This window comes from Magnolia sinica, chromosome 18 (assembly GCF_029962835.1).
Source record: "Magnolia sinica isolate HGM2019 chromosome 18, MsV1, whole genome shotgun sequence".
NCBI classification, from domain to species: Eukaryota; Viridiplantae; Streptophyta; class Magnoliopsida; order Magnoliales; family Magnoliaceae; genus Magnolia; species Magnolia sinica.
The window spans coordinates 4,976,455-4,988,394 of NC_080590.1; the positions used below are offsets into that span (position 1 = coordinate 4,976,455).

Genomic DNA, 11,940 nt, shown 5'->3' on the forward strand with positions numbered 1-11,940 from the left:
TTTCTATAAACTATCACACGTGTAATCGTGTGCAAGTATGGAGCGTATAATCCATCACAATGCCAGAGTATGAAAGTTTTACTGGCAAGGTGATCATGACCTGGGCCAGGCTTGGGCTGGTAAAAGTCATCCTGAGCGCAACGCCATAGTTTGAGGCCCAAGCTAATAGTCAAGCCCAAGCAGATGGTGTAATGCACCTTCATCTTATTAACATTCCACGTGTGTTCAAAGAATTGAGTGGCAATTGGCTGGGTGACCCAGTCCTGTGGGCCATGCTGTAGCTGACACAGGAATGAGCATGATGAGGACGATCACCATCTACCTCAAGGATAGCCACTCCAACTCCTCACGGTGACTTCTCGAATCCATGAGTAAAAAGCCAGGAAAATAGAAAATAAATTATATAAAATTCATAATTTGATAGATTTTTACAACCCTTTAAATAGGGATACCAAGCGCCGGAAGAAGTTTCGGAATTGAACTACAACTAAAACTCCTTAAAATTTGCAAGTTACTATACTATTTATAGTGAGTATCCTAGTGGCTTAACCACGTTATTCTCCTAATTTTTCTAAACATTTTTTTTTATGTTAGAAACAACTCCTAAAGCTCAAAGGATAATTAGTTATAATCAAACTAAAACTTACTATAAATAGTAAAAACGAAAATAAAATTGATTTTCGACCATTGATTTGATGAAATCTCATAAATTCAGTGTGGGCAACCCGGCATTGTGGGGTTAGTTGGCTAAAGTAGCTCGTCCTACCCCAAAATCATATATGGAATGTCGAGTAACTCATTCTGGTTTGTGAGATATGTATGTTTTCAGGTTCTAATGGTCTTGAAAACTTTCACCTCCGGTCATGCATTCTTTGGTACATCTTAGTCATGAAAGTATCCACGACCCCTCTACATCACTAGCCCATGAACTTTCCCTAAGAACTGGTTGTGGTCCTAAAATCTAGTAGCAGTATTTGAGCCAGGCTGCGTCCAGGCCAGTGATGATGGCCTAGCTTGGCTCCCTGGCCTGGTCCAATCATCAAGTGAATAACTTCTATCTAGAAAGAATCTGGTGTTTAAAGGTACATGCTCGTGATTCACCATGCTTAGGTGAGGCCAATGATGAATGGCCCAGTCAAATCATTAAGTAAGCTACTGTTATCCAGAAAGAATGGACGGTTTAAAGCCACTTGCTAGTGTTGAAAGGACATGGGCAGTTTAAAGACAGTCGCTGGATTTGAGTCATGCCTTAATGACTCTTCCACTTATATGATGGGATCCGTCGTGAATAGACGATACTTGAAAACAGAAAACAACCTTGAGATTGGACAATATCTAAGCTTTTGATCATTTAATTCTTTTTCAGTAGCCTCACAGGACCACGGCAAAGGCCAGGGCACTTTCAGCCTAATGAGGGTTAGGGTCGTCTAGGGCTGGGCCAATCTTAGCCAGGCCCATTGGAAACCGTACAAATTTCATGCATGATTGTTATCATGACTAGCCCGTGCGCAGCTGGAAGGACCAATGGCGATCACATGCTTAGCTTGATTTGGATATGATATAGCAATTTCAAATGGGGCCACTTGGGCTCGTCCATGATATTTAAAAAAAAAAAAAAACCATTGGATGGTAGGAATTCCCTACTAGATTTCACATGACCCAAAAATAACCATGACATCACAGCCATGCAACAAAGGCTGCACGAAATAGTCGGTAACAGATAAAAAAGGTCCTGCCATCCATTTTCTGGGCATTTATTTTGATTGGTTCTGATCATCCAAACAGGGTAATGTCAGGTCAACAGTTTATTATGATCATAGGCCCAACCAACTAACGCTCTACATATTAATTTGCAACATGATAGGGTTAGGTTGTGCGCAACCATAAGCAAGATGGAAACCAGACCTGGGTTTGGGTTGGGTCTGCCCAAGCTCAAGCCACTTAATAAACGGATCAAGAAACCTATCTCTAACCTTACCCACTGCTTATTACCCAGTGACCCAACCAAGTCCAACTAGAGGTGTACATGAGTTGAGCCGAGCTGAGCTTTGCCCAGCTCGTGCTCGACTCAAACAGCTCGAGTCTCAGCTCGACCTTTGAGCTTGGAACAGCAGCTCGTGCTTCGCTCCGCCAGTAGATTGGTCTAGTCTGAGCCAAGTTCGAGTTGAGTTTTTGAATGTGTTCCACTATTTGGACGGATGCTACTCGTTGGAAAAAATGGAGAGAGTGGAGGAGAGGACTCACTTTGGAAGAGGAGATCGTTCGAGCAGATGCTGGAAGAAAGAATGTCACCGGGTGATGGAGAACAACGAGTGTATTGGGCGAACAGACGGCTAATTCAGGTGAAAGGGAGGGAGAAATGGATTAGAGTTGCTGGGTTGGGCGAGTAGGGTCAGGCAAATGAGAGTTTTTTTAAAAAACCCTTATATATTTACTTAAAACTCGATCCGAGTAGAGCTCAATACCGAGTTGAGCCAAGTCAAGCTAGGTATAGCTCAGACTGGACTTGAAATATTCTGAGCTCCCAAAAAAAGGCTCGACTCGGTTCGAATAGAGTTTTGATCCGAGTCGAGCTAAGCTTTTTTGAGCCGAGTCGAGCGAGTTACCGAGCTAACTCTGCTCATGTACAGATCTAAGTCCAACCCAACCTGCTGAAAATTTCTAGAACCCAATCCTGACCAGACCCAACCCATTTAATAACACATGCAACCCCTAATGGAAACAGTGCATCAGCATGACATGAGCACAGGTCAGGGCTGAGTTGGAGGAGTTCATTATTCATAATGTAACATATATAATCCAGTACACTCAAACAAGCACCAAATACGAGTGAATATTCTATAACGTTTGATCTACCATCCTACTCAGTATCAGTCATCTTTATAATGACTTTGAGACAATCTGGTTGCTCCGTTAGCTCGAATGCACGGTTTATATCATCCAGTCGGACTTCATGTGTTACAAGCTTGTCCAGCTGGATTTCCTGTAGAATGGTAATTGTTCTTGTTAGAAGTAATTCATGAAAGTTCCTCTAAATATGTTTTCCTGAATTTCTCAGGAGATATTCGAATTTTGAGGTTTCTCTCCAATATTATCGAGAAAATCTCTCTAAAAATAAAATTTTAAATATATGGGCCAAGGTAATCGGTCCGAGCAGTGTCGGGCTCGTCGGGCTTAATGGGTGGCCCAGCCCATCGCTAACGTTACGGTGACATGTCATGAAACATCATGTGGGCAACCATATTGCGAGTGGAAATCTTGATAGAGTTTAACATACCTTATTTATGCATTTGTGAATGACATGGGGTAGATCAGAGTGAGGTCGGATGCCACCGTAGATGGAACCTTTCAGCGTTCTGCCTGATAGGAGGGAGAGGAAATTAACGGGCAGCGTCAGCTCCGTGCTTGCACCTATCACAATCACCACTCCTCGTCCCTAATCACCACCAAACAAGACCACCCAAAATAGTAATTACTAAATGTTAATGATGTTTAAACGCCCAACTCAACTGATTAATTTTGTATATTTAGATGTGTATTTGGATACTGTTAGGGGTGACAATGGTTTAGCTACCTAACTCGCCCAACCTGCTTGTGAGTTGGGTCCTGGTCAAGCTAAATGTGTAGCTGGTTGTGCCTGGGCTAGAAATGTGCCCCATTTAAGCAGTGAATCAGACTCATTCTGACCATAGTTTGAAAAATTGAAAGCTAGATTCGACTCAATGCCTAGCCATGTTGTGTTGACATGACTTGAACGTGTCTTTACTTTGACTCCGACTTGATATTTAATAATAAAACCAATATTATCAATATAAACTTTAAATAGTTATATATTATAAAATACAAACATAATAGAGGCTTATTCAAACAAATGATCCTTAGCTTGATGGTTAGAGTGCTGCTCTTTTTTATTTTTATTTTTATTTTGTGTTAAAAACGCTTGGAAACTGATTGACTCAGTAGGAGCTGTCTTGAGTCGAATCAAGTCCAAGAGGGTCAGGCATCCAACCAAATTTCATGCTGGTTCATCTTGAAATTTTGCTGAGTTGGGTCGACTCAGCTGAGTTTTGAGTTGAGTTACTGAGTTTTAGAAAAATGATTCCGACCTGCCCATCTAAGCTATCAATGGGCTGGGTAAGATGACCTGGTCCAATCCCTTGCATACATATGTACACATTCACTAGTTGGGTTGGACTGATCTTTGACTCACATTTTTCATTCTTAAACATGAGCTAGGTATAGCCAGGATGGGTTAGATCAATTGACCCAACAACAGTTAAAGGTCAGGTTGAGCTAGGGGAGCTGAGCATGGGCCAATGTCCAGTCCAATCAATTCCCAAACTGCACTGGGTCCAGTTCAAACAGGCTCATTGGATTGGTCTTTCATTGAATTCCACTCATGAATTTGGCCTGGACATTCTTCAGCCTGGTCATTTGCCACCCGAAATGCACTAAGAATGTTGCACACGTGTGTGGCAATCCTACCGTCCCATAGCTATCTAAGATATTTGTTATCCCTCGGCCCTAAATCACTTCCAGCTCAGACCCGTTCGGAGGATCTATTCGATGGTAATGGATATTCATTTCAAGTTCATTCCATAGTTTTGAGACTCAGACAAGTCCCGCATCACATAACTCACCTCAGTCGACTCAAACTGGGTTGATCTAATCCGGGTTCGACACCACGAGTAACCCCAGGTAGCCCGAGTTAGGCTGATTCAACCCTGATTCCGGGCCCACCATGTTATATATGTAAAATCCAATCCGTCTATCAGGTTTTTTTTCCCGCAACGTTAGGCCCCAAGACCAAAATCAGTTAGATCTACAGCTCAGATGGGTCACATCATATATATGAAGCAATGAAGTTGAAGTGCGAACCATCAGTTTATGCGCAGCGCCACCGCGGTGTTATCTTTCATTAAAGGGGTTAATGAGGTGTAACTCAATTAAAAAAGAAGACGAATTCAACACTCAAAAAGAGACGATTAAAATCATCAGATCAATGTGATTTTTGGGAAATAATTCGTCCACGGCTGGATTAAGCTAAACGTGTTTCATGCTTGTGGGGACATGAAAGAAAGAGGGCAATTAGGTAATTTTAGTGGACATACCATTTTGGTGGAATCAAGGGCTTCATTAATTAAGGGAGGCACGCCCGTACATTCGAAGCTGTAGTCGACGCCAGCACCGTCAGTCATTTCCCTGATAGCTTCGGATACAGATTTTTCTATTTTTTTAGGGTTAATAAAGTCCGTCATCCCAAAAGCTAACCCTTTCTCTCTCTTCCTTTCGTTCAAATCCACGCCTATTATTTTGGTTGCTCCACACATTCGTGCTCCCTGCACCGCCTGCAGCCAACATGAGTTGAGTTAGGTGATTGGTTACCTTTTGACTAAAATGACCCAAGGCCATGTTTTGATACATATATTTCTAAATTAAAAAAATAATAATTATGATCAAGTAATGGGTATTTTCGTAAGCATATTATTGGACTTTGAACTTTACGTTTAAGAGACTTGTTTTGATGGTCCATGGAAATTTTATATTCGTGAGATAACAACCACCTAATTTCTTGCATTAAGGAATTTATAGAATTCTTTATTTTCTTTACTATCCAAACATCATCCACTTCCCTTGGAGAATCCAAACATGACCTGGGAATATTCCAAAATGGTTAGCCAGAGGTCCAGCATGACAACCAAAGGTCATCAGCCTTTGTGTTACTACTAAGCTAGCAGGTCATGATTGCATTCGGCTGCAATGCAAAAATCACAACAATCAAACCACTAACTCATTAACTTAAAAGAAGATACCTAATTAACATGAAATTTAAATTCCAATACCTTTATCAAAAAAGTTTTCAAAAAGCCACTTTATTAATCAACACAATTATCATTCCACCGCCTTTGGCATGTGAGCAAATGGGTAGGTGGCTTGAGTGGGCCCCATCACGAAGTTTATGTAAAATCCACCCAACCCCATGTTAGCTTGAGGGCTTAATAATTATCTCCACTAGTTATTCAGGTGGACCACATTTTTGGAAACGGTGTACAGGACAATGTGTACACTCCAAATTGTTTCATTAATCTAGCCTATGTGAATCAGCTGATGGGTATGATTTTTGGGCCACATGCCTAAATTTTTAGGTGGAATCTAATGGTTGGAGTGCATTTTATATAATTATCACAATGACATGGTAAAAATAAACTGTAGACGTCTCTCCCCCAATTGCTTCCTTTAGTGTAGCCCATCAGAATCATAGTCACCCTGAAATTCTTTTGTTCTCTGTGCTTAATATGAAACTTAACTATCTAATGGGTGGAGTGGATCTTATGTAAACATCACCGTATCTGTCGTTGAAATATTCAAGAGCCACACTCTATAATGTTTTATTTTTTATTTTTATTTCTAAACAATCTCTCTACAAAGGCTGAGACTGATGCTTGGACTTGATTTGGAGGAGGAGCCACTGTCATGTGTAGGGAAATCTACCCAAACCATTGGATGTGTAATCTTAATGTAGGCCTAGAGTCAAAACTTCAAGTTGACAAGTGATTTAGGTGTGCCACTAAAGAAAACGTTTGGGAGAGACATTTTATAGAACCCAAACATCTGACACCAAAGTTGATACTTGAGACCTAAAAATCAGGCCCCTTTGTGATTCAATTGCATCATGCTAAGTGAAATAAATTGGAGAGCGATTGTTGCTCTACGTATTGTCTCCAATCATGTGATCTACTTGAATCATGGATAGATAGGGGTGATTTTTGAGCTCTTGACCTAACATGAGGTGACAAACTTGGTGGTTGGGTGGATTTTATATGAACATCATGGTGTGGTTCATCCAAGCAGCCAATCCATTTGGCCCACCAAACTAGCATTTAAAGAATTGTAATGGGATGAACAAGAGTGATGATTATAATATAGCCTTTTGAAAACCTCTTCGAGAGAATATGTAAAATCCATATTAATTGATTAGAAAGGGTTTTTTTTTTTTTTTTTTAAAGATATATGATCATGATTGTTTATAGGAAAACAGGCAAAACTAAAATTTTGGGTCATATATTTATCAGCACCCATCAAGGATTGCCCATGGTACTAAAGGATCACCTCTATCAGGCAATTAATCATAATAATTCTACGAAGGACCCGGAAAATGGAGGGCTATGGAAAGGACAAATGTATGGATCATTAGGATGGTATCCCATGAAATTTAGTAGAATAAAATGGATGGACAGTCCAGATGGGCTGATTAGAATGTCCAACTGTATCAATAGGAGTCGATGCACTGCTAGTCGACTCCATGCATGGAACCGTTGCCCATAAAAGTTAACAACACACGTACCCCTAGTCCAACTCCTCCGAGCCCAAAAACAGCAACGCTGGATCCCTTCCTGACCCGGGCCTCCCTCCATGCTCCGCCGAATCCGGTTGAGAAGCCGCAGGAGATGAGGCTGGCATGTGGTAGAGGCACCCTTGGATCAATCTTCACAACGTAATTAACATTCATAACCGTATACTCGGACCATGTGGAGCAGCTGATCAGGTGGTAGAGCCTTTGCCCTTTAACTGACATTCTCGTCGTGCCATCCGGCATTCTACCGTCCAATGTGAAGGGGTACTTCTCGCACAAGTTGGTCATCTCAGATCGGCAGTTGTTGCACTCCTTGCACTCTCCAATGTAGGTTGGGATGACCATTTCCCCTTCTTTGAATTCTGTCACTCCTTCGCCCACACTCTCCACCACACTGGAAACATTTGAGTTTTAGTTTAATAGTCTAGGTAGAAAATGCATACGATTGTCCATTTTAGTTAGGGCATGACTTCCATGTGTGTACTGTGCACTCGATATATATCTCCCACCATTTAAAGATGGCTGGCCAGATCTAGCAAGAATTTTTAATAATGTGAGTTTTCAAAATCCCATTTTGAAGTGTGTTTTTTTAAACATTCCTGCTGCTATTTTTAGATGAATATCTCAGCACAGTAGTTCCACCAAGCATGGAATGAAGCGGCAATAGATTTGAGTGCAGGAAGGAGTCTGTTTCAAAATCTTAGCAAGTATAGGTAGTTAAGAAGTGAAAGCCGAGCGTGTTTTGAAGACCAAGCTGCACCTGCTGACAAAAAGGACCACCTGGTTAAAAGAATCCTGCATGGCACCTATACCCACAACGTGCCCAATCACTTTAGCTTTAGTTTTATAGGGTGTGATGCTGACGTGGAATTTGTGGCCACCTATATATATGTGTGTGGTGGGTGAGATTTGATTGGACCATGTGCTGCCGTGAGATATTGAGTTTTTGAGTTCATAGTATAATTAAGAACTTTCAATACGCTTTTGTGTGGGCCCCCCTCATTGTTTACATTTATTTTTGACATACCCTAATGGACCAATAAGATGCTTGACAATATGAGTTTAACAATAACATAATCATACTCATGCTCAAGGATATCTTTTGCCTCCTTATCTTTTGTTTCCTGCCATAAATGCATTAATTGGCATGAACTCATACGCATACTTTTAGAAGAAATGAAGCGATCAACTAATAACATGTAACACTAAGGCACGTGATTAAGGTAACGTATCCAATATGTTTTTTAAAGGCCTACCGAAGCAAGAATCTTATCACAGATCTGGATATGTCTGGTAAGACCCTCTCATAAGCCTTCTAAAATCGGAGATCGTCCTAGAGAAGTTTGGAGCTCCGGCAGCGATTACAAAAATTAAAAAAACAGACCAATATTGGAGCAAATGGAAGCTAATAGATTGGGGCTCTATCTAAATCAGGTGGGACCGGTTCCGCTAGTACCACAAATATTCAAGGTCACAAAAGGGGATCTTAGGAGATGGCTCTGATCGAGCCAAATATGGAAGAGATAAAGACTTAAAAATGATTTTTGATATATGGAAATCATCACAGCTACGCTAGTAAATAATCTGAAAATGGTTTCATATTTACATAGATCTCTTGTGGGAAGAGCATATAAAAACCGCAGGTGCGAAGGATCTTGAATTAATAAGGAAACCTAGCGAGGGTTTTGCAACCTCTAGGAGATATAAAAAGAGAATGCAATGAAGAGCTTTAGGCCTGTGCAAAACACAATTTACCTTTACTTCTATCTTTTATTTTAACATACCTTAGCTTAGTTGTAACATAGATTGCTACTTTTTAGTGCTACAACTATAATACTATAAGAGTAGATTAAATATCCACTATCTTTTGTTGTTAGATCTCGATCAATTGAATTCTTACTTGGAAGATCAAACAATTTAGTCACGTCCTATTGACCATTTGCCTATATCATTTATTCATACAAATGGTTTAGGTATTTATCACTTTTCTATTTATTCTTTAGTTCATTTGTTACTTTGTCAATTGTAATAAACTTCATTTATAAATAAATAAGACCTGGCATTGTTTTTAGATCTTTTCTATTTTTATATGCACGTGTTGATTCTTTTGAGAAATATATATTGGACGAAATTACTGGTGAAAGAAAAAGTTCTTAAGACACAAGGCAAAGAATCCATCAGGAATGATTGACCCCTATCCATCCGTAAATCACTTAATCGTTATTATAACAATGTGTGGCTGATGAGGGCAGTCGAGTTCTAGAACTCGATCTTAATTTGTCTATCTCAGTCCAAGGGTCATTAGCGTTCAATCAAACATTAGGTTGAGTACGACTCTGGGACACCTATACTTACCTAATTGCATGCTCATAAAAATTGAATATAGGCCATCGCTCACACATGTGGCCTAGTGTTTGATTGAATTGTGAACACTCACAACAGCATGTGGCCCAATTAAATTCCGTCACGTCAGGTCACCAAGGATGACATTAGTAGCCATTGCCTACTCTGCCTTCATATGAGGGACCCGTCGCCTACTCCAATGCAGATTGGGTACTACCATGTTTATTCCAGCGCGTCATTACTCATGTGGTAGGATTTGATGGTAGGCCATTGTTAGAGGTGGCTCAGTTAAGCATGTGGTCCAACTTTTAAACATGTTGTGTGAGCACTATCTCTGCCATCCACTCAAATAACAAAATAGGGTAACCTCTGCAAGAACTCTGGTACAGACAGGGGCAATATCCAATCCAACAGATTTGAATATTTCAATAAGAGATGCAAAAGGTCTTACCCAACGCCTTCATGTCCTAACACTCTGGGAAACGTTGGCTGTATATCAGAAAACGGAGCCATAGGTTAGTTCTTTTCATAATTCAAAAATAAGAAAAAATAATTTAAACTCGACTCAACCAGATTTCACCAAGACTCAGTAAGGCTCAGTAGACAATTGTTCTGGCCATGACTCGGACAGACACGAGAAAACCTTGACTCAACTTAAAACGACATGGCAAAACTCGGCAAAATCAAGAAAAGAATTGACAAATTGGAATATTTAAAACACCCAGTTGCATTCATTTTCCTCCATCCTGACTCAGGATCCAGCGTACATCGTCACCAGCAGTGGCCCACATGCTGATTTGGTAAATGATTACTGCTACTATCATAAACAGATTAATATCTCATAATAAGCTTTAGTGATGATCTAAAACCTTTGATTTTGAGAGTTCAATATGAGCCATTGAAAATCTTCTTCAGACTGTTTTAATTTCATGCACAGATGGTAATGGTTGCAATCGTCCCTTCAGCATAATTTTATGGTGGCCCATAAATCATAGAGTTACAATGCGGATGGTGCCCATTGAGCATCACACACGTACGCTGGACCCTAACTCGCAATAAAGTCAAATTCAAATTCTTCCCAATTCCCTGTATTTGGTTGATAAAAAAGAATGGAACTAATTGTGATTTGGGGAAGAGAAAGAGGGAAAATAAATTCCTATTTAATGTATATTCCATTTCCTTTGGTTCACCAAATCACAATTTGGCAATTGACCCAAACACCACCGTAAACAGTTGGAAGAAGAAGGTGAGTGTACAAACAATATGGAAGCCTTTCCAGTATAGGATGTCTGTGTGGCAGAGGCTTGCAGACAGCATCTTGACCCGAACTTCTGATGGACCAGGTGCGTCTACTTGGATCTCTTCTATTTTTAGAGGCTGCTCAATTCCCCAGCATACAGCCGCTGAAAATTCCAAAAAGAAAAAAAAAAAAAAATCAATCAAAATTAATTTAGTTATTTTTTGTTATTTAAGGAAATGAAGATGGAAGATTGGAGGATGTAGCTTACCTTTGCATGTTATAGCTTGTAAGACCCTCTTGGACAGAGCTGGGGACCCATTTTTACTAGAATTCATGGCTGGGGCCGGAGAAAATGGTGGGACCGTTGTGGTAATGTAATCCAATTGTAGTGAGAGTAAGGATGTTTCATTGGTATTTATAGAGAGGGGGGAAATTAACCAAAGCAACTAAACACTAGGTCACAAATGGTATATCAGTTAACATCATGGTATGCAGACCAGGACTTGGGTCTTCTTGTAATCCCTAGTGACCGGATCCTGTGGGGCCCACAGTGATTTATGTGTTTTATCCACACCGTCTATCTGTTTTTCCAGCCCATTTTAGGGCATAAGTATAAAATTAAAGCATATCAACCACTGTTATGTTTATTTGCCATCCAACTAACAAAAATATCAGTTTGATCCAAAACTTCCGTGGCCCCAATAAGTTTTCAAATGTAGTAAGTGTTCAATCCCCACTGTTTCGTGTGGTTTATTAATCCACTTAGAGCTTTAGATATGCTTCAATTTTGGGTTCATATACCCTTAAATGAGCTAAAACGGATGAAGTGCGTGGATAAAAGAAAAACATCACAGCAGGCCCAATAAATTCGGTGAACAGGGATATGAGTGGTTTTGGGTTCGCCTACCAATCTGCTGCCGTTTGATTAGTGTTGACGTCGACCCCTGCAAGTCAGGTGCGGATTCAGTCAGGTTGAACATCAGGCCTATGCAATCATCAGTTA

At 40.3% G+C, this 11,940-nt stretch overlaps 1 protein-coding gene across 1 annotated transcript; it reads right to left on the reverse strand.

The window, feature by feature from the left end:
• Positions 1-2,718: 2,718 nt before the first annotated feature.
• LOC131232841 (CYP enzymes assisting alcohol dehydrogenase-like) lies at positions 2,719-11,362 on the reverse strand. Its single transcript, XM_058229331.1, has 7 exons — positions 11,206-11,362; positions 10,958-11,100; positions 10,149-10,186; positions 7,346-7,748; positions 5,112-5,348; positions 3,278-3,436; positions 2,719-2,983 (listed from the first exon to the last, which is right to left on the reverse strand). The coding sequence occupies exons 1-7, from the start codon at positions 11,270-11,272 to the stop codon at positions 2,861-2,863; spliced, it is 1,170 nt and encodes a 389-aa protein (XP_058085314.1). The 5' UTR covers positions 11,273-11,362; the 3' UTR covers positions 2,719-2,860.
• Positions 11,363-11,940: the final 578 nt, after the last annotated feature.